The 21,617-nt window shown below is 31.6% G+C and overlaps 3 protein-coding genes across 8 annotated transcripts; 1 reads left to right on the forward strand and 2 right to left on the reverse strand.

Moving 5' to 3' along the window:
* The first annotated feature begins 128 nt into the window (after nt 1-128).
* Nucleotides 129-5,265, forward strand: LOC139992522 (uncharacterized). Of its 2 annotated transcripts, none has more exons than XM_072013423.1 (3): nt 129-3,927; nt 4,541-4,824; nt 4,913-5,263. In XM_072013423.1, exons 1-3 carry the CDS (start codon nt 3,886-3,888, stop codon nt 5,109-5,111), a joined length of 525 nt encoding a protein of 174 aa, XP_071869524.1. In that variant the 5' UTR covers nt 129-3,885; the 3' UTR covers nt 5,112-5,263. The 2 variants fall into 2 exon arrangements, with proteins under 2 accessions (XP_071869524.1, XP_071869535.1); XM_072013434.1 differs by lacking the exon at nt 129-3,927 and adding an exon at nt 3,942-4,306 and having other exon boundaries at nt 4,913-5,265.
* Nucleotides 5,266-5,947: 682 nt separating this feature from the next.
* Nucleotides 5,948-10,620, reverse strand: LOC139992451 (uncharacterized). 2 transcript variants are annotated; one of them, XM_072013306.1, is made up of 8 exons: nt 10,152-10,620; nt 7,816-8,033; nt 7,432-7,677; nt 7,082-7,339; nt 6,785-6,992; nt 6,600-6,688; nt 6,372-6,523; nt 5,948-6,276 (listed from the first exon to the last, which is right to left on the reverse strand). In XM_072013306.1, the coding sequence occupies exons 1-8, from the start codon at nt 10,321-10,323 to the stop codon at nt 6,039-6,041; spliced, it is 1,581 nt and encodes a 526-aa protein (XP_071869407.1). In that variant the 5' UTR covers nt 10,324-10,620; the 3' UTR covers nt 5,948-6,038. The 2 variants fall into 2 exon arrangements, with proteins under 2 accessions (XP_071869407.1, XP_071869399.1); XM_072013298.1 differs by having other exon boundaries at nt 6,600-6,992; nt 10,152-10,618.
* A 5,069-nt stretch (nt 10,621-15,689) lies between these two features.
* On the reverse strand, nt 15,690-21,317 carry Fmt (phosphatase 6 regulatory subunit 1-like protein fmt). 4 transcript variants are annotated; one of them, XM_072022401.1, is made up of 19 exons: nt 20,909-21,317; nt 20,241-20,320; nt 20,018-20,169; nt 19,795-19,916; nt 19,434-19,601; nt 19,118-19,296; nt 18,943-19,053; nt 18,721-18,856; nt 18,417-18,569; nt 18,221-18,334; nt 18,061-18,125; nt 17,766-17,964; nt 17,572-17,673; nt 17,318-17,415; nt 17,031-17,112; nt 16,764-16,962; nt 16,215-16,617; nt 15,971-16,128; nt 15,690-15,872 (listed from the first exon to the last, which is right to left on the reverse strand). In XM_072022401.1, the coding sequence occupies exons 1-18, from the start codon at nt 20,966-20,968 to the stop codon at nt 15,981-15,983; spliced, it is 2,571 nt and encodes an 856-aa protein (XP_071878502.1). In that variant the 5' UTR covers nt 20,969-21,317; the 3' UTR covers nt 15,690-15,872; nt 15,971-15,980. The 4 variants fall into 4 exon arrangements, with proteins under 4 accessions (XP_071878502.1, XP_071878501.1, XP_071878500.1 ...); XM_072022400.1 differs by having other exon boundaries at nt 15,966-16,128; XM_072022399.1 differs by having other exon boundaries at nt 15,961-16,128.
* Nucleotides 21,318-21,617: the final 300 nt, after the last annotated feature.

Raw genomic sequence — 21,617 nt, forward strand, 5'->3', positions numbered from 1 at the left:
GTCCTCGCAGATTGTAATCGAAAGTGACGTACCAGCAAGGAAATCTAAACGGAAAGAGTACTAAATACTATGTGTATATCTCTAAAACAAACATACATGTATATTTACGCGTTTGCACACTTGCGTGTACACACGCTCACGCACACGCACACGAAACGTGGAGAAACATTGAACAATTCCGAAGACCTTTCCGCGAATTTCGCTCCGATTCGTGTTTCTCAAGCTAATAATATCAAATCTACGTGGATATTCAAACTTTACACTGGAAATCTTTTGAATGTTAATGGTCTTGACGCGTCCAGAGCGTAGGGATTTCGCGCGATTGGACACGCAACCAACCGATTATCCGCAAAATGCAAATATTTTCCTATCGATTCGTTCGATTCTATGCTACGAGACATGCTCGCCGATAAAACGAATATCCGCCGCGAAAGAACGAACACGGCGTGTTAACACCACCGGAAAGATGATGAAACTCTCGAAGCTTGGTTTTCTTCGTGCCGGTAGTTTCTCCGAGATATCTGGCACGATTAAACGCATCGATTTACGCTCGTGTCGCGTCAAAACTATTAATACTCGTTTTATATAATATATATCTACAGGAACTCTATACGAACATTAGGCTAATTTGACAAACATTTCGGTGTTAAAACTGGCGGAAATTGGAGCGATCCGAGCGAAGCAACGGGCATATCCGTTACGAGACAAAAGGACGCGATCGATTGGAATCGCGTACGGCAATGTTTTGGTCTCTGAAAGCCTTAGCGCGTTTCATCGAGTACCTAAGTATATTTTGTATCGAGAGAAATCGAGTGTTCAATCATACGAGTTATACGTAATGCTGAAGAAAGTGAGGTACGAAGGGTGCTGAGTAACGAAGATTAAAGGTATTATTTTACTAAACAAAAATGTAGGTGCGTGTGCGCTCACAGAAATACATATGTACGTGACACAAACGAGCAAACGGTAATTCGTACACATTCGTGTTCAAGAATAAAAAAAGATGTAAGGCGCCGTACAAGTTTGTTCGATTAGCGTCTCAACGTACGGCATCTTTTTAATTTGTAAAAAGTACTATAAGGGTAGATTCAGAGCCTAAAGCGAACACGCGTTCCAAGTCATGTTGACAGAGGACCGATTCTTTCATTTCAACGATCGCTTGTTTACGTTAGAGAGCGAGATCACCTTTAATTTCAACTCAAATCTAAATTTAACACTGCCTGTGATATCGAAAGCAATCTTATTCTCGCGGCCATGAATCATTCCAAACATCTCAAGGAGTACTACTATGTAATAGAGGGTCAAGTTAATAGCTGTCTGTGTTGTCCATGGGTAATATCGAGCACGAGAGTTTTATCGTCCTGGTACGACGTGATTTCGAGGATGCGTTCATCGAAAATTCTGTCAGCCTCTTTTAAACTCTGAACCTATGCCGATAGCACTTTATAAATGTTAAAAAGAATAGCCTGGTTACAGACGAGCGGTATACTTCGAGGTGATCTCTTTGGCGAAATATTTTGAATCGATCGAGGTGAGTTGAGCGAGTCGTCGAGTTGCACGAGAAGACGCGACGTTACCAACGAGTGGAATCCACCGAAATTCTTAACGTCTGTTCCCACGCAAAATGTTGATTTTGCTGAGCTTACAGATACTGAGCGAATATTAAATGTCTTGTTAAGAAAAAAAAAAAAAGAACAAAAAGAAAACAGAGTAGAAACATCTTTAAAGATATCAAAACCCAGCAAACCTATCACTCGTTCCCTACTTCTATGTTTTTTCTTTTACTCGGAGAAAATAGAATTAAAATACGGGTGAAGGATATCGTCTCTACGAGCCCCTTCCTGTATATGGTTTCTAGCCTTTGTCCGTTTACGTAAGACAGCGTTCCAGCCAAGTTCAGCGATCTAACGCAACATGAAAGATCGTTCAGTAGGTAAAAACGCGAGTTTTTATTTACGTTGTTGTACGAAATAGTCAAAAGAATTGGAATCCCGTTGGCGATCGAACGGTTGCTCGAAATTGACTTTGGCCTCATGATCGTCCTTTCGTTAGCTACGTTTCTCATTTTAATTGGACACGCGCGAGATAACAGAGGAGAGGTTAGCTACGAAGAATCTCGAAGATGAAAAAACACTCGGAAAAGTCAGATGTAAATCACGGGAGATAAATCCGTCGTATCGTAGAAAGTACACGCGCGTGGGTATCTGTTCTCAGACGATAACGTACGCGGAATTATGCGATAGCGCGTGGATGCGCGCGTGTATATCTTATTTACAAACGACAAAGTCCTTTCTCTCTTGTACATTCAAAGAAAAAGCAGCTGTTGGATTATGAAATCGTTACGTGGTACGAACGATTGGTGCAGCGTCGCGCATTAGAACGGAAGGTCCCATCGGAACGCTCTTCGAGGTACATAAGATGAGCCAAGTTGAGTCTAGAAAAACTCCGGGTACTTTCAAACAGGGTTCTCGATCGAAACCTGGCCGTTCGCCAGCGATCGACTACGAAAGGGCAATGACCCTCCCTCGATATCGTTCGATTTGTCGTTCATCCGAGTTCGAAGAACGAAACCGAGATGGCGATCCGCGTGTCTAGTAACGTAGATTATGAGCAGGATAGGAGAGAGAAGATTCAGGGCAAACCTGACGATCTTTGAACCTAGTACCGCTTCGATCGAGGATCGGAATCGAGATCGGTCGCGAATCGAACGGAATGATGATCATGTCGTGTCGACTGTCGACTACTGGGCACACGGAATGCGATGGGTTCGGTACGAAAGGACCGATGAATAAAAGGATAAAATGTCAGCGCGACTCTGTTGCTACCTACAAAAGAGCAAACGCATCCTATTAGCGGTTCAGAGATCGTATTGTTTGCCCGTGTGCCCTTAAAAGAGCGAAATCTCATCCATCGTAACGACGTTGGCCTTTGAATCGCGTGGCAAACGGATGACGATAAATCCAGCCGTCTCCGCGTCCCCACACGATCGAGAGAAAATAAGCGCAAACCAATACGCGAGTCTCACGCGCGAACGCATATGTCTTATGCGAGCAATTCATCGAGAACGTGCAACAATCCGTGTATCCTACGAGATGTATAATGCAAAGCGTCCCTTCCGTGGGATTCCTCTATCATCTCGAAACTATGCATTATCGTCATTCGATAACAAATCTTTCGTAGAAAAACTGTAAAACTTCATCCACCCTGTCAAATAGACGCTTACGTTTCGAAATACCGTTAGAAGCTCGATTAATTTCCCAAGTAACTTGTATCGTTTTGTAAACACCGTTTCTTCTCATCTTTTGATACCGCTTCATCCTTGTATTTACTTGTCTATTTATTATATTAAACTAATCGTCTTAGCTAAGCGATGAAAATGTTGACGCTTGGTTGTTTGCAAACCATATCGCAATCATAAAAGAAATTGGACAAAATCTTGAAATCACGCTCCACGTTTCCAAGACAGCGTACTTTTGGATAAAGTGAATTTAAAGAATTAAAAGATCTTAAAAAAGGATCTAATCTACAGAAGAACAGTTCGTAATTAAGAGGCGAGGAGTTTGATGAGGAATGATTGAAAAGGAAGGAGATTTAGATTTTTGTGAGATGCAATAGAAGTTATAGAGAAGAGAAAAATATGAGAACCAAACTGAGTCTGGTTGAAAGGACGAACGAGCGAACGAGATTCGTGATCCCTGTGGTTCCCTACGACAATCGACAGTCTCAGAGGGGGAAAAAAGCATCGTCCTTGCATAGAGCTAGTGGCGGCTATATAAAAGCGGACAGAGCGAAGATGCACAGACGTTAGTGACTTCTGAAATCCAGCAATATCATCGCGAGTGCCTCGGGGGATGCCATTTAAAGTGCCATCAGTGTGATTAATCTATGGTGATGATGACCACCCGGAAAATTGTGCCTCAATCGCTGGTATGTTTTCAATTCCACTCAATTCAATATAACCATGGTAAAAGTAATTTGAAATTTGAAATCCTAACCCCTTGCGTATCTGAGATTCCCGCGCAACGAATATCTACGTGCGTCGCGGATAATACACCGGCTATTTATGATTTTCATTTTTCCTTTCGAAGCGAATAAACGGAATTTGATAAAAGAGATTACATTTAAATCGATTAAGAGGGAAAGTATTAAATAGAAAGTGTCTTTTTATACGGTTGCACATATAATACGTAATACGTATTAAGAGAGATAACAGATCGTAAAATCGAGAGTCGTACTTTTACTATACGTTCCCATCGGTCAAGAGGTCATCACGAATCGTTCGACACGAAAGTCGAATTCACCTCGGGTAAGCGTCCATTTGTTATATATATCGAAAAGAAACATGGCTAATTCCCGTAAACCGTACACAATACAATCACATTTGAAAAGAACTGAGAATGTCACTGTGATTTGTGTAACGTGTACAGTTAGTGTAAAGAGTTTCGCTGATCTCATAATTTCAAATTCCATCCATCATTTCCAATCATTTCCAAAACCGTCCTCGTTAATCGAATATTACATCATTCCTCTCTGATCCCAGATTCTCTGGCTAATGATTCTCGGTACGTGGCGTTGCACCGGTGAAAAGTTATCACCTGATCAGAAGGCGCCTTTGTTTGCTCGTGGTGCTGGCGGACTGGCTTTAAATACGCCGTTCGAGGATAATAAAGCTAGGAATCGTCCGAATTCGAACGTAAATGCGCCAGTGGACGACGTGCAAAAAGAAGAAACGGAAATGCTGAAATTGGTGGACGGTGAGCTAGTGCGAACTGTAAAAGGGAGCTTCTCTTACCAAAGCCCGGAAGGTCTTCCCATCTCTGTCAAGTGAGGGACAACTTCTCAATTTTTCTTTGGTAGCGGGTTTTTGTTGTTTCGTTTCGATATTTATCCTTACTTTCGTACGCGTTTGAAGGTACGAGGCTGACGAAAACGGAAATAGAGCCAGCTTTAAGTTTGGTACCGGCGACGCAAGTAGTGGCAGTTTGTCCCCGGCTGGTCGTACTTCTGGATCAGGAGGCCAAAATGGACGTGGCGGTGGTCAGGAACCGAACGGATTTAAAGGTTACCCACCATCGAATGGCGTCGGTAGAAGTTACCTACCGCCACAATAGAGAAACATCACAACTTTTTTCGATCAAACATTACCAACAAATCTTCGATGTTCCAATATTATCTCAGTAAAAAATTTTCTCATTACCCTGTAATATAATTTATAGAAATCTATATTATTAATATTATATTATATATTAATATTAATATATATTATATATTATATTATAATTATATTATAATTATATATAATATACATTAATATTATAATTAATATAAAAGATATATTTTGCCCAATTTCTTCAACATCGTAATTTCTTGTATAAAAGTTTTATCCGGTTATCGTAATTGCATGCTTCCTCCAACTTTATTTGTCTAACTTGTCGATGAATGTATCCTTACTAAGGCAGTTTAGTAGTCCCGGTTTCGATTTTTCGATAATCGCAAAATAGTTGACAAACTAGTTGATTCGTTTTCGAACATATCAAACTTTTATAAACTAAGAAATAAAATATATTTTTTCACAAATGTTGATATTACAATTTAACAATTCTACCAATGATTATACATCTTCCACTTTTTCATAATATTCTCCCCACGTATAGCAAACACGTGTACACACATATACAACTAATAACTTCTTTCATAAAATGCAACTAACAGAAATATAAATAAAAGAATATTAATTTTATTCATTCTAATTCGCATTACGCCGTTGAATGCAAGATTACAAATGTTAGGTGTATACGGAAATAATAGCTGTAAATTAATAACGCATATACACTATGAACGTAAAGCTCGCGGGAATTATTATCGTATACACCTAATAGTTCCTTCTACATGATCAACCACGTATTAGTAAAAATACGTTTGTTGTGTATTAATCCTAATCTGCACGTTAAAAAGTAAAACGTATTTATTTTTGTGAAATTTAATTTTTTTACAAAGAAATAAAATACTTGAAAAACACGTGCTGACTTAATTAATGTTTATCTTTCGGAACCACGGTAGGTGGTGTAACCAAATGGACTCAGAAGCACTGGTATGTGATAGTGACCAGCAGGATTTTTTACGTCGAAAACAATCTCGATAAACGGATACATTGTTTCTATCCTTCTTAGCGTAAAATATTTATCAACATCGAAGTGAATCTTATAACGTCCAGCTGTGAAATTAACTTTCATGTTATCCACCAAATCTACGCACCGACCATTCGGGCTCGTATTACTGGAACAAAGGAAGGTAGATTTTGCGTACTTTATTGTAGAATTAATAGATTCTGATATGACAAACGCAAAAAATATTCGATTTCAGTATTATACCTTTCATTTAAAAAAGTCCACCTCCCATCCATTAACTTATAAAGGCTAACTTGCAAACCTCCAATTGGTAAACCTTTACTAGTGTCTACAACGTGAGTTGAAATACGAGGTTTTTTAATTGTTGAACTATTAACGGTTTTTAAAAGTACATGCTGGAAGAACCATAATGTTTAAATATTGATAAGGCAAGAAATACCATTAATTTGCAAATACCAAAAATCGACATACTTTTTTCGGACTTTGATAACTAGTACTTGCTACATCTAACTGATCCTTGTTTATCTGAGCGCCTTTCGCGGTGTCCTCTGCTTGATTAGCTACAATTGTAGTTTTTTTATCAGCCATTACCAACGTAGGAAATTTACCCTTTAATTTACTCAGCACATACTGAGCACCAGGTTGGAATGTACCACCTGTCAAAGTCAGAGTTTTTCCACCCGTCGTCAAAGTAATCGTTTTACTTTGCGCAGGTGCAATGGGGATTGTATTCACTGGTTGAAGAACACCAATGGTGTTAGTACTAGGTGCGACCGAGGAACTAATTTGATAAGCTGTACCTAAAATAGGTAATGGACATGCCACCATTATTCCTGAATCTCCTTGCTGTTTGCATTCATCTTGCTAAAACATCATTTATAACTATATTTTATTTGAACCTTTTGTTAAAATATCATTTATAATATTTCTTTTATATTGTTATATACATTTACCAATAATTTTGCAGATTTTCTATCTAATTTACTGTCGCCTCGTCGAATCGCTCTTCCATTTTCGCGTAATTCCTTCGACGATTCTTTACTAGAATCTTCAGTATCAGGAAGAATCGATACAACTTGCATATCTGAATTACTCTGATCTTCTGATTCTACAACTATTTCCATTTGTACAGTTTCATGATTATCACTTTCTTCCAAATATTCACTCTGCATATGATCCATAGCTTCTGTCAAGGAATCCTCGCAGTTCTCCTAAATTAATGTAATTAGATCACAATAATGTGAAATATTCATGAATTTAATTTATGAAACGTATATTCCATACAAATAAAAAAATCACACACCACCCTCTCTATCTTAATCTTTTTTATCGAATGCTTAACATCTTCTTCATCAGAAGGCATCTGCATCTGCATATCTTCTACATCATCTTCTTCCTCTTCTTCTTCATCCTCAGCTTCAGCACCAACATCTTCAATTGGATCTTTAATCTGAGCTTCATCCAGCTCATCATCCGTTTCTAATCTCTCAACAACATATTCCACCTCATCTTCATTTTCTTCTACTTCAGTTTGAGTATGTTCAATAGCCTAATTAAAAAATGCTTTAATCAATTTCTGTTTAATATTACTTACCGTAATGTATCCGTTTATAACATAAATATAATTTAATTTTATCTAATTTATTCAAGTAGTATAAAGCTAATTACAAATGGAAAGAATATAAACCTCAATTTCCTCGACTTCTTCTATTTCAACCTCCTCTACCGCATTTGCCTTTCGAGCTGCAGCCTTCTTCTTTTCTTCCGCTTCGTGTGACAAAGCTGATCGTTGATGCTTCATCGTACATGTATGTTTTAACAAAGAAAGTCGGTGCGCATGGAGATTTTTCTTGCAATACAAACAATAAGCTCGTGTTGATTGAAACGGCACGGACGCCAACCATCCTATGGTAAAATATCATGTTAAATATTTCTTTGTTTGTTATTTTAAGCGCACTGTTCTCTCTTTCGAAAGGCTACGAAATATTCTGCCGAATATACCGTGTTACTAAACACATTTTAACTGTATGGTAACATCGAATCGAAGGTTGCCTTGGTAATACTTTTACTGGTAACTTATTAACGCTATGATTTACTCAACGAATCGAGTCAATCAAGGTAAATATAACTACATGAACACATTCTAGGGAAAACAGGGTCGTCGCATTTATAATCTCGAGATATTATAAAATGAAAAATCACTTTCTTGTACATTTATGTAGCTACTACTCTTAAATCTTCTGTATCATGTAGAAAACTATCGTGGTCAATTCGCATACATTTAAATATCATCTTTTAGTACATTATAAAATGTAATCTTCTTAAAATTGGGTAATATAATCATTCAATCCTTATTTCAGAAACTTCTGTGGTAGGTAACTCCTGGTAGATACAGTTATTTTTACTATCTCTGTAAGAACTCTTTCAACACTGTTACTCTTTAGTTCTTTCTTATGGATATTTCATATAATGTTCTTTCTTATAGATATTTCATATAATGTTCTTTATATTTGAACTCATATAATTTCACTTGCTTTTTCCAATTAGCGATATCTGAAAGAATTAGAAAGTAGCAAAAAGGATTGTATATCTTGCAGAATACACAATCAAAACACTGTTTATTTTGTATTGTGTTTTATATAGATTGATGTATCCAATATATCTCAGTACAAAAATTATAGAGATCTGAATTTTCTTAAAAGAAAATAAAGTTTCGCCAAAAAATATTCCAGAAACTAAAGAAAAGATATGAAATTTAAATATGTGCAGAGGATGTGACAGTTTTTCTTGTACTATATCTTATACTATATCGGAAGCATAGATAAAAGCATCTATCCGCTGAAAAATCAACATGGTCGACAGAGCTAGGCGCGTTCCGTGTATGCGGGAGGAATTACGGTTTATTTTGAATAATTAAAATTGACTAGGTAGGTATTCTTTTATTCACATTTCTTTTATTATTGAAACAATCATAATAAACCCAGACAATAAAAGCTGTAAAATTAAATGTTACATATTTCTTAAATTAAGAAAGATAAAAAATTATAAGTTTAGTACTAACCTCTAATACAATAGTAGTAAGGAAATACGTATAAGCAAAAAACTTTATGTTGAAAGAGATTATTATCACAAAAATATTAAAAATATTCTCTTAAATAATAAATGCTATTATAAATGAAATATTTATTGAGAAGAGTATATAACTTTTATACCCAAAAGTGAAATTTTATAATTATACTCGATTTGTTTATATGATCGGGCGCAAAATGACACCCTTACTTCTGTCAGCTATGTGAATTTTTTAGGCTTCACTCAATGGGCAATTTCCCCTAGCGAGTGTCCAGGTCTGTTTATATGACCGTGGAAAAGACTTACAAGATTAATGTTTAGAAAAGCAATTTTCTATTTTATAATAAATTGAAATTTTATAACCGACCCTGTTTCCCCTAGAGTTTGATCACGTGGTTTTATTTATCTCGATTGATTCGACTCGTTGAATGGACTACAGTCATGTGTCGCGTACGTAATACATTGAATTTTCCCATTTCTACAAAAAAATCTTGCGTCAAGTGAGACTTATTTAAGTATGGACGAATTTGACCAGCTATGCTATATATATATAAACGATTATATTTAAATTTTACAAAGATTGATAATGCGTAATTCGAAATAGTGATACACGATAGTTATATACAATTCTAGGTATACTATAATAAGAAAATAAGATACAAGAAGAATACTGTGGCAAATTGAAGATGTTACAAATCGTAATAAGTATCTATCGCTGATGAAATCAAAACAAAATAAAGTCGATTGTACTATTGCACGTGACAATGATTTCCTCTAAAAATAATTAACCGCTATTATTCAAACACATCATTGTTTAATACTGTGACGACCCGATTAAATACATACGAAGATATTCAATACGTTAGAATATGTGTTGAAGTGTTGAAGAAACGTTTTCGTTTTAGCCGATAACGTGCTATTTCAAAATAAGCAATAAACGATAACGAAAAGTACCTTTAAAATCGGGCATTTGTTCCCATTCTTTGCGATACCGTTGCGTATAGACACGCGTCTTGGCATGGCTGATTTTGCCTGTCGGAGTAAGACGCTGGCCCGTCGTTGTTAGTAGATTGGCATGTAAGCCCGTTTCACTGGTTGTAATCATTGTCTGTTGTCTCTTCTCCATTCCTTCCGAACGAAGACCGATTCGAAATCGCCCGGATCTCAAAATACCCAAAATCGTAACACGAAATCACTAAATAGTTTTTTCCACGATGCAAGGGAGAGGGGGCACGCGGTAAGCACCGAGATCTTCGCCTAGCCTAGTATTCAAGTTAACTCCCTAGCAATGGCGGACAACTGCAACGCTGCAACGATGCAAGCTCCTAACCCCCTCTGCTCTTCACCATTTTGCTGCCAACGGCGCAACTTACACTGCCGTATAAACCTCACCTGCGCCCTATCCTCTCTTTCCTTTTAACCATAAAAATTTCATTTTACGTCTTTCAAATACTTCGATGATCGTTTCTAATGAATATTTAAACTATATTTAGTTTAATTCATATAACATGCACTCTTGTAGGACTAAAATAACTATTTGTTATATATGTATTTGTTGTTACAAAACTGACGTCCATTTTTATTCAAATATTAATTATACTTCAAACGACCAAAAAGTAATGAAACAAGAAGTTGTCTCACTTACTTAGAGACAGTTATTTTAATAATTTAATGTATATTAATTATTATAACATATATTTAATTTTGTAATAATTAAATATGACGTTTCCCAATGTAATTTTCCTCGATTACATTTACAACTTTATTACTAATTTTATCATACATTATTTTACTTCTTCGTGTAGCATATTATTGGGTGCTCATTTTCTATCTACGATACTGGTTTCAGTAAAATGTACGGAACCATTGGTCAAATCAATATGCGCGCGCATGTCGATATGTACTCCATATTAGGTGGGAAGATATTAATTCGTTAAATCTGGTTAAATATAGAAAATGTACAAACACTACCTTAAGAAAGAGTCATAAAATATTTGTTATATATTTATTGTATAAATCATATCGTTTAAAATGAAATAATATGAAATTAAATAAAAAGTAATTTTGCATGGAGACTTTAGAACGCCATCTAGATGGCCCTGAATTAACGAATCAATAATAGCGCCCCCTTTATAATAGACTTGCAAATTGAAAATATCTAAATTAGGGGAAACCTTTGAAATAGGTTCAAAAACTATAGAAATTACAAAATTCTCAAGAACTTAGTAATTAATCTGTACAATATTTTATATAAGTTCTATTTAATTTGTTTTACTCTTTCCAATAGCCTCAAAGAAGATAAATTACTGCTAATTAAAATTACTGGACAGTTTTAATATAAAACTTCGAAACGTTTTGATATTTTTTGCTAGTTTTATTTTTGTATTAAGGTGCGCCTATATTAGTACATATATGTCGTTGAAAAATTAGTACACTAGTGAAATCTGATATCCTTTTAACACAAAACAAAATCTGATTGAGAAATAAATATATTTTTGCAGTAGAATAATTCAAATATAAAAATTCATTGATATTTAATTCTATGAATAGATGATCTAATTATTATGTTTATATATAACTATAAACACAATTTAATGTAAATAAATACATTCGGTACATGAAATATTCTAGGAACAAAAATTTGTTTAACGAAATATATCTATTGCAGTACAATGATATAATAGAAGTTTTCATTACATGAAGATACATGATCTACAAATAATATTAAATAATATTGAGTGTAGTAAGATAAATATTGATACATTACATTATGTTACAATTATTGAACTAATTTACTTTTCTAATGAAAGATATGTGCAAAGATAAATCAAATGGGAAATTCCTTAAGCAAATGAATATCTACAGATATGGAATATATATACTTTCTTTATCTTTTATTTTTTTCATGAAAAGAATAAAAAAGAATAAGAACAAACAATATAAGGAATTATTTGATAAGGAAAGCAATTGTACATCAATTATTTAATAGATAAGCAAATAATGAAACCATTATAACTTACATGATTTATTATTTCCTCTTACTAATTTATTATTTTGCATACATATAGTTATCTTTAAAATGCAGATGTACTTAGAAGACAACTAATATATTATATATAATACAACATAATATAAGAGTAAATTATGGCCAAGATGGAGGTTCTCCGGGTTTTAATTCTCTTCCATATAAAGCTGATTTATCACGATAGTCTATCATTATTAACCCAGAGCCATAGTTGTAAAGTTGGCGCCCAGTGTAATATAAACATGCAAAAATAACAGTTGCTATAGCTTGTCGTGCTACTGGTGATAATCCTGGCATTCTAAATGTTTGATTTTAGTTGCTCCTTTTCAGCTAATTGTTTCTTCCACAAATATGTATGTCTCAAATCTGCACAAATTGCAAATATAGTACAGGTCGGGATAAACGTTACAAACCAGTATTTCTTAAGAACTTGAAAGACTCTGGCTATCTCCATTAAACTAAAAGATAAACATTGAAAATAATATTTTGTCAATTAGGTATAGAATATAATTATATTCATAATATCTCTTATGACATGATAAAAATAAATAAGAAAGAGTACTTAACAAAAAGCAAGTTTTAAGAATAATAAGTATGAAAAGAATTTCAAAGATGAAACCAAAATCGCTACGCACATTCTTAAAACCGAGTGTGGAATAATGTAAAAGAATAAAATATGTAAATATGTAAAATTGTACACTGAGCAAATGTTCACAAAATTAATAATAAATTTTTACCTTTTGAGAGATTGATGTGTATGATGTAATCATGTAAAATACAGCTTACTATATTGACTTCAATCTTGCTTCTAAGCTACAACTAACGATAAAAAATGATAATGTTAGCATATTTTTTTTTAATGTATATAATTGTAATAGTATATCAGTCGAATAAGTGTTTTAAATATATACTTATGATTAATAGATTACGAATGAATTTTAAGATGTCAACAGCATGAACACAGCAACTTCATTTGCGATGTAATATTACAGATGAAATAAGCAAAAGATGAATGACTTTATAGAATTTCAAGGAATAATTATGTTTTTAGGAAACGTTAACGTAACGTAAACTATCCTTGTATAAAGATTCTTGTAAATTTATAATAAAATTCCAGATTACATAACGTAATGTATTGACACTATTTAAAAAGAGGTCTCTAGTGTCTCGAGATTGTGTGATACAAAAATGTTAAAATGCATGGAATTATTAAATCTATTAATCTATCTTATATTTCATACTTTGTGTTAGCATTATCATGATTATTATCTTATGAGAAATTTTGCGGGAATTTATTCAATTTTTAAATTTATGTAAATAAAACTGTTCTATTCAGATAAAATATTTCTCTCAAAGAAAGTGATTGGTGTTTGAGTTATTAAATGTACGATGAAAATTCTTTGTTGAAAGATAAATATTAATAAACTACCGTCTTACTTATCATAATGAAATTAAGAGTGCAAATGTTATTTGTATTTTGAATATTTTATATAGTAAATTTAGTATATAGATTTTATGAACTTTACATACCAAGTTTTGTACATAAATATCTGCCTTATTTATTGTTCAATTAAGAAACTTCTCAGAACAAAGTTACAGTATTGCAAGGGTCACATGTAACGATGGAAATGGCTTTCTTTCATGATCATTTTCTACTAATTTCTACGAAATTTCAAGGTTGTCATCAATTTTTTAAAATAGAATCTTATATTTATTTTTCGATATCCTTGTAGAGCGTGAATAAACAAACTCAGCGACCTTAATGACCATACTGTTACAGTTATTTAATCTTGAGATATTTGCGTCGAAATTATATTTTTTCAATTATAATTAGTCTGAATTATAATTATTGCGTTTGAATATTATATACATTATATATATAATATTAATATATATATATATATTATATATATATAATATTTAATTATGTTTAATCGGTATGTGGCAAAATTAGAAAATTCAAATTCTAGAGCTCTGTTTAAGAAATCACTGATGACTTGAAATCTTGTAAAAAAAAAATGATCATGAGAAGAAGTTAGTTCCATCGTTACATCCTTGAAATAGTGTAACTTTGTCTTGAGAAGCTTTTCACATCACAATAAATAAAGCAGATATTTAGGTGATCCTATTTAGTTGTATATTCTATATAAGAAACTAAAAAATAAAAATCCTAGTCATTTCTTGTTAAATTCTTTTTATTAATATGAACAATATTATTTGTAATTCATTAAGTTAGAAGCTGTAACATTTTCTTGTTGTATTTAAATACTATTTTTAAATATGACAAAATGCTTTTAGCATTATCATTGGATTATGATAACACGTGATTTAATTAAATAACTAAAATACTGTTTGTACGTTTTTTTAGTATGTGGTAAAATATAAAGAAATTTTATGATTTTATTTTCTTGTTTAGAAATATCTCGATCATGTTTGCAGTACATTTGAGTTATAGCATTTTCCATAAAAATATTTTATAATTTATAAATCAATGAATTAAGATGTTATATCAATGTTTTTAATTATGATATATATATGACATTATGCAGTACGTTTATAGTTCTAATAATGTTACATAATAATACGAAACAAAAGTATTAAGAATAATAATATCTTTTTTTACTTCTGAACACTGCTTATATTTATTACTTATGTACAATATTTCATGTACGGTACTATAAACACATTATTATACCCAAAAATTTTCAAAGCAAACAAAATTTCTTAGACAATTAGGAAACAGATCACAAAATTTTGTTTCAAAAAATTATATACATATTATTGAAAATACAAATTACTTAAAATTTCGATCCTTGCAATTTAATACTATATTTTTTTGGAAGATCATTTTGAGAAAACATTATAGTTACTAAGTTTTACTAAAGTTTCTTCTCTGGAATGCAAATGAAAGTACATTCATCATTGAAATACTTCACTACATTACATGTGTATACATTGGATGAGCACTACCATCAACGTAATAAAAATACATAATTTTCTTTCTTGTTTATATCGCATCGTTGCACGAGCAAACATTTAATCAAACAATAGGCACTGCACGTAAGTACCTTTGCCTTATCGAACGAAGAAGCAAAAGCACCAGTTCTTTTTATTAAATATTATTATTTACGGTGATTCTTTTTAAGCAGCCTCGTATCAGTATCACTTAAAACATTACAATATATGTATGTATGTGTATATGTATGTATGTACATTCACATATACACACACACATCAGTATGTAATACTTTTGTGAGAACAGGTATCGGGCGACCAAGTTAGATTTTCTTGGCATTTGTCGATTTTGTACAAATTGTACTTTATCTACTTCATCATGCTAATATATTATACCAAATTTGCAACACGAAGGATGCGTGACAATTTAATCAAATTTTTGTATTAATTACGTACAAATAACAACCTAAAGAAATTTTTAATAACAATGTCCATTAAGAAAATCTGGAAAATTGTATTTCACGAAGTTGTATTTATAATTGAAACTTTGGCGATCCGAGAACATAGACATATACATCAAGTAATAAACTATTTATAGTTGAGCGTCGGTTAGTCTTTTACTTTTCAATCCATACTTATACCCTGCTATGAGTTGTTACCCAGGCGCCAACGCAATGAAGCACAATTAATGTGATCTAATGAAAATATAGGGACGTAATATATATTCTGATCATTCGTACAAATTTATACTTGATATGACTTTTTGTTGATCTATTGCAATACCATACTCAACAAATAATTTTTCATTTGGTATCTGTTGATGATAATACAGCTTCCGATGATACATTTTTTAAGTTACATGGGATTTTATAATCGCTTGAAGACTTTTCATTTTGTACCGTAGTAGTTGCAACTTCCGTATTCTTTATGTTCCCTTCACACTTGATTTCTCTAAAGTTTGCAAATATATGTTATATATTTTACATTATATTTTTAAATATGCAATACTTTTAAATATATAAATACTTTTTATTTACCTGCTATCTACAATTTCACTTGGATTTGCATTTTTATCGGCAGTACAACCAGAATACAAATTACTCTCTGTACTTTGATGATTTATATTTGTTTCTATATATGAAGCGGTACTATCAACTGAATCTCCAATTTTCATGTCACCTGCTCCAATAGCTTCTAGAGTTGCTTTGCTTCCCAATGCAGTATCCATTTTATTCTCAACTGTTATATTCGACGTTTCCTTTTTACCATCATCACACAATTTATTATCTATTATCACAGCATTCTCCATGTTAAGAGTGTTTTCAAAGTTATCAAAATTTGCCCAACCAGTAGATTCAACTGGTTCTGATGGTACAACGTCCCATGGATTCACTTCAGGAAGTGTAGTATTGGTAGGTAATGGTTCCGTTGAACCCCAAGCTGAGATAACAAATGTTAATGCTGCAGTGTTGTAAATTTAAAAATTAAGTGTTGAGAATTTTTGTATTTGAAATTGATGGCGAATTGAACATTTATTTCGTAAAAGAAAATAAAAACTGAAAGTAATTATGAAAATTAATCCATACACTCTGTAGAATCAATTTCCATATGCATGTCTCGTGTATCTTCATCGTCTTCATCAGATGAATTAGAATCATTATGTTGCTGCTTTGTTGGCCAGTCACGTTTATCTACAACCGTCTGAAAAGTGAGTTCTCCTTCATCGCCCCATTCGACTACTGTGTTACAATCCTCTAGATCGGCCTTTTGCTTTTGCTGACATATCTATATAAAATCGTTAAAAGTTAAAGCTTGAAATATTCATGAACAAATTTTATTAACGTAACTTGTACCTTATTGAACATATCTTCCCTTTTGTCTAGATCTTCTTCGCTGATAGTAAAGCTCATCGTTGTTAACTGATCAACTGAATTACTATAATAACATTTATAAAAAAGAAGAGATATTGCGAAGATATGTATAGCTTCATATTATGTTCTTTTATTATAGTACTATTTTTCTAATTTTTCTTTAATTGTTTTGCAACATACAACTTTATAATCATGGACATATATACAAATACAATTATAATAATTATCAACAATAAAGTGTTAGTAGTAAAGTATATATTTTTACTTACTGAAGAGCGTCATCGCCATCATTAAATTGGTCATCGTGGAATCCAAAATTTTCAGGAAATTGTGATGTCATATGTTGTCCCAGATAATTGGTGTAAAACTATTTATGTTATATAATATTATGAAAAATAATAAAATATTATAACTCACAAATAAACTTTCTTAATCTATAATAATCTATTTATTTTATGTACATTTTCTGCAACCTTTTTTTTATTGTCTATATTTACTTTGTATAAAAATATGTTATACTAACCTGTTCAACTCGTTGAACCTGAAGAAATTCTTCTTGAGGATAAGAACTATATTCATCTGGATTTTCACTGGAGCTTGTCATGGACGCTTGAGGTTTTCCACCCTAGAAATTCGAATTATAACTTAAGCAATGATGGACAATTCTAATATTAATAGGAAGATAAATGATATTTATCTAATAACTTGTATACGTACCAAAAGAATTTGATGAGTTTTATTAATTTTTGTCAATTCAACATTTACAAAATTATCCCACTTATTAAGACACTCGGGTAACAAATTATCCTTCAAGAATTTATCTAAATTTTCATTTTTTTCACGTTGATTAACAATGTTATTTGCAATGTTTATTAAATGACCCATGTATCCTTGCTTATTTTCAATTTCTTTATTTCTAAAACATAAAAACGTCCGTTTTTTATTAAAATTGCTGTATTACTATAAAATATAAATTTATGCAATATTCTTTTACAATTGCTATTTAACATACTGTTTACTGTCATTTTTGTCCCATGCTTCCAAAATTCGATCTATCAATCTGCACTTGTTAAATATCTAAAAATTAATATAATTACATTAATCAAAAATATTTGTACTTATAATATATTATAAAAATAAATATTTTTAATCTTATTGATTGCAACACTTACATTAACATAAATAATGTCATTTGTATCTTTAAAATCACAATTAATAGCTAAAGCCAAGCAAAATTGTACTTGAGTATGTAGAAAATTGTTCCACATATATTTAAAAAATAAATCCTTAAAAAGAGTAAAATTAATCTCTTATTCATTTTTAGTATTATAAAACATTGAATTTTGAATGATTATTAAATTCACTTACAAGTAACGTTTGGAATGTTCCTAATTCTACTAAGGCTTCATAAACCTTCACATTTTCAGTTGCCATTAATGTTGTAAACAACTTTGCAACATGTAAACGCGTAATACCAACTGGACATTCTAATACACCTGTAGTTGTCTTAACAGGAGGTTTCTGTAGTGTAAAGACATGATTTTAAAAAATTATATTAAATAATTTTTTGCATGCATTGCAAAGATATTTAGTTTTTATAAAAATATTAAACAATATTATAAGCCATATACATTTGTTTAGAGAAAGCATATAATATTAATATAATATTTACATAAGGTGGATCGAGTAGAAGTTTATGAAGCTGTTCTAAGTAAGGCAAAGTTGCATTTGATATTTTTATACGTTCTTCACTGTCCGTGATCTCATCTTCAATACCATTTCCTTGAACACTATCCTCATTTCTTCCACTGAAATTTCAAACATAGCTGTTAATAAGATATGTAAACTTTCTTGCAAGAGGTTAAAAATTTTTTTAAATAATTTACATCCTTACTTGTTAGCTTTTGGTAAAAGTGTAAGAAGTACCTGAATTCCACCAAGAATACTACTTTCTAGTTTTTCTCCAGTTAAAATAGTCTCTAGTAACAGGCTTACTGTATCTGCTCTGTAATAAAAAATATAATTTCAATATCTTAAATTATCTTCATATCTCCATTATTTATACTTACGACTCAAGAGTATTTAAAATAGGATCCGGACCAGTACGTGCTGTAGATGTACGTTGATATTCTCTTGCAGCAGTGATCATATCACAAAGTAATTGTGCAGCATTTGCATGTTTACTTGGTTCAGAGTTTGGGGACAATAATTTTACCACTCTTTGCACTAATTGTTGACTATCCAACCACTGTTAAACCAATAAAAAATAAGTAGATAAAATTTGAAACACAACAGTATAGTCAAATACAATAAAACAAAACAAAATACTTAAATTTTGCATACAATTAACTACAATATTAAAGATAAAAATTTCAAACTTCTTACATTTAATATATTCTGCCGCATATTTCCTTCAACCTGACTAACAAGCTTCAGTACTAAGTCCATAATTGCAGATGTCTCTAAATGTTGCAAAAGCAGATCGACACATGTTTGACGACTTTTCAAAAACTCTAAAAGCTGCAAACAAGTGAACTGATACGAATACCAGTTCTGGTGGAGAAGATGGAAATATGGGATTTGAAAGTTCAGGTTATGATCAAGGAATAAAATAAAGGTAATTTGATATTTAATATTTATAATGTAATTATACTTTAATTACAAAAAGTGTTATTATGTAAAACTACTTTCTATATTGTTTTATATATTCAATTTTAATAAATTTGGTACATTAATTTATAATCACCTGAACAGTTTTGTGACCAATAAGTACTCCAATAGTCTTGCTAAAAAATGATGCCAAAAGAGGATTTAATGGTTGGTCTGTATCAATAAAAGAATAAAGTTTTGCCAACAATGCTTCATTGCCTAAAATACAATGAATTTTTATTAAAATTCTTTTTGATATTTAAGATTATATATTTCTTACACTATACAGAAAAATTAAATTGTTATAAGTTTATTCAAACCTGCTAATTTTTCGTTTAAGACTGGGACATCACACGTTAGTAGCTCACAAGCTACATTTGGATATTTATAGCGCCATCGTTCTTCTATATCTGTTGATGGTTCTCTAGTTGTAATTGTTATTAGCTCTTCCATTACATCAGATCTTATAAGACTATAAATAATATTATATTACGATATGTATATCATTTAATATTTATAGAAATGTGTTTTAATCTTACTTACTAATCTATAAGTTTCTTATTTTGGCTTTTACATTCTTGTAGTATGTCCTCTTCATCCATTAATTCATGCAACGTAACATCCTAAAATTATAGACAAAATTAAATTTAATTTGTTTAATATTAGCACAAAAATAAATATTTAATAAACTGAAATGTGGAATTATTATAAAACATCATTATTCCTTTTATAGGCTATAAAAGTATCAAAACCATAACTAAGTATTATATGAAACAATTTACTAAATTATTGTAGAAGGAACAAGGTTAAAAGAAAATATATAAATACTATGAACATAATAGTAAATATTTAAATCTTATGACAGTTATTAAGCATAGTATTGCTTTTCAAGAAAGCACTTCATTTTCTTTATCAGATATTACATACTGTCATAAAAAATTTAATGTTTTGCAACATTTCCGAAAAATTATTAATATATTTTACAAATTTTTATTAAGGAAAAGTATTAAAACTATATGAAAGAAATAATAGCATACAAGAAAATAAATAATAGACATAATGTTGAGCTAAGTAAAACAATGAAATAAGATAGAAATATAAGAGTAAAATGTATATTGCATTCGTGGCTTGGATTCTTGACAAATTTTTTTTAATGTACAAAATTTAAATCATGATGAAAAACAGTTTTATCTGAAAAAAGACTTCTTTACCTCTTTGTTAAGAAGAGCCTCGATATTAGGGGATGACACGTAATTATTTGCCCAAAACATGATGCGACCACGTACCTCGCCTTACTCGACCACGATACAATTAATCAGATGTGAAAATAATCACAACATTGAAGTGGCCACTAAAAAAATAATGTAATGCTTCGCGGGATAGAGAGCCAACTAACATTGCATGAACGTATTAGAACGGTAACAATGCTGTGAATAATTGCAACAACAATCTCACAGCGTCACTGTGAGGAATACAGTAATAGAATTTTTTTTTAAATAATATGATCTTCAAAATATCACTTTTTCTTCGATAAGTAAAAATTCTTATTAAGGATTGTTTCAACTTTGACGTTTGCTGCAGAAGCACATACTTGTGATCGACTTTTAACCGAAGAAACGTAACTCATTTCAGAACATTTAGTTTCATGATCAAAATTTAAGCGCGGTTTCCATTGTGAATAGATACTATAATATTTTTTTAAATTTAAATATTAAAAATGAAGATTTAATGAATATAAATAAATTATATTTCAAACAAGACAAGTTTATATATTTATATACAAATATGCATGTATCTATATACAGTAGAAATACAGTGGTGGTAAAAAGTCGAACAATTATATTTTAAAAAATCATAAAATAATGTTAATAAAAAATAATGTATGATTTTGTGACATTCTAGATAAATTTATATACTTAT

This window comes from Bombus fervidus, chromosome 2 (assembly GCF_041682495.2).
Source record: "Bombus fervidus isolate BK054 chromosome 2, iyBomFerv1, whole genome shotgun sequence".
Classification (NCBI taxonomy): Eukaryota; Metazoa; Arthropoda; class Insecta; order Hymenoptera; family Apidae; genus Bombus; species Bombus fervidus.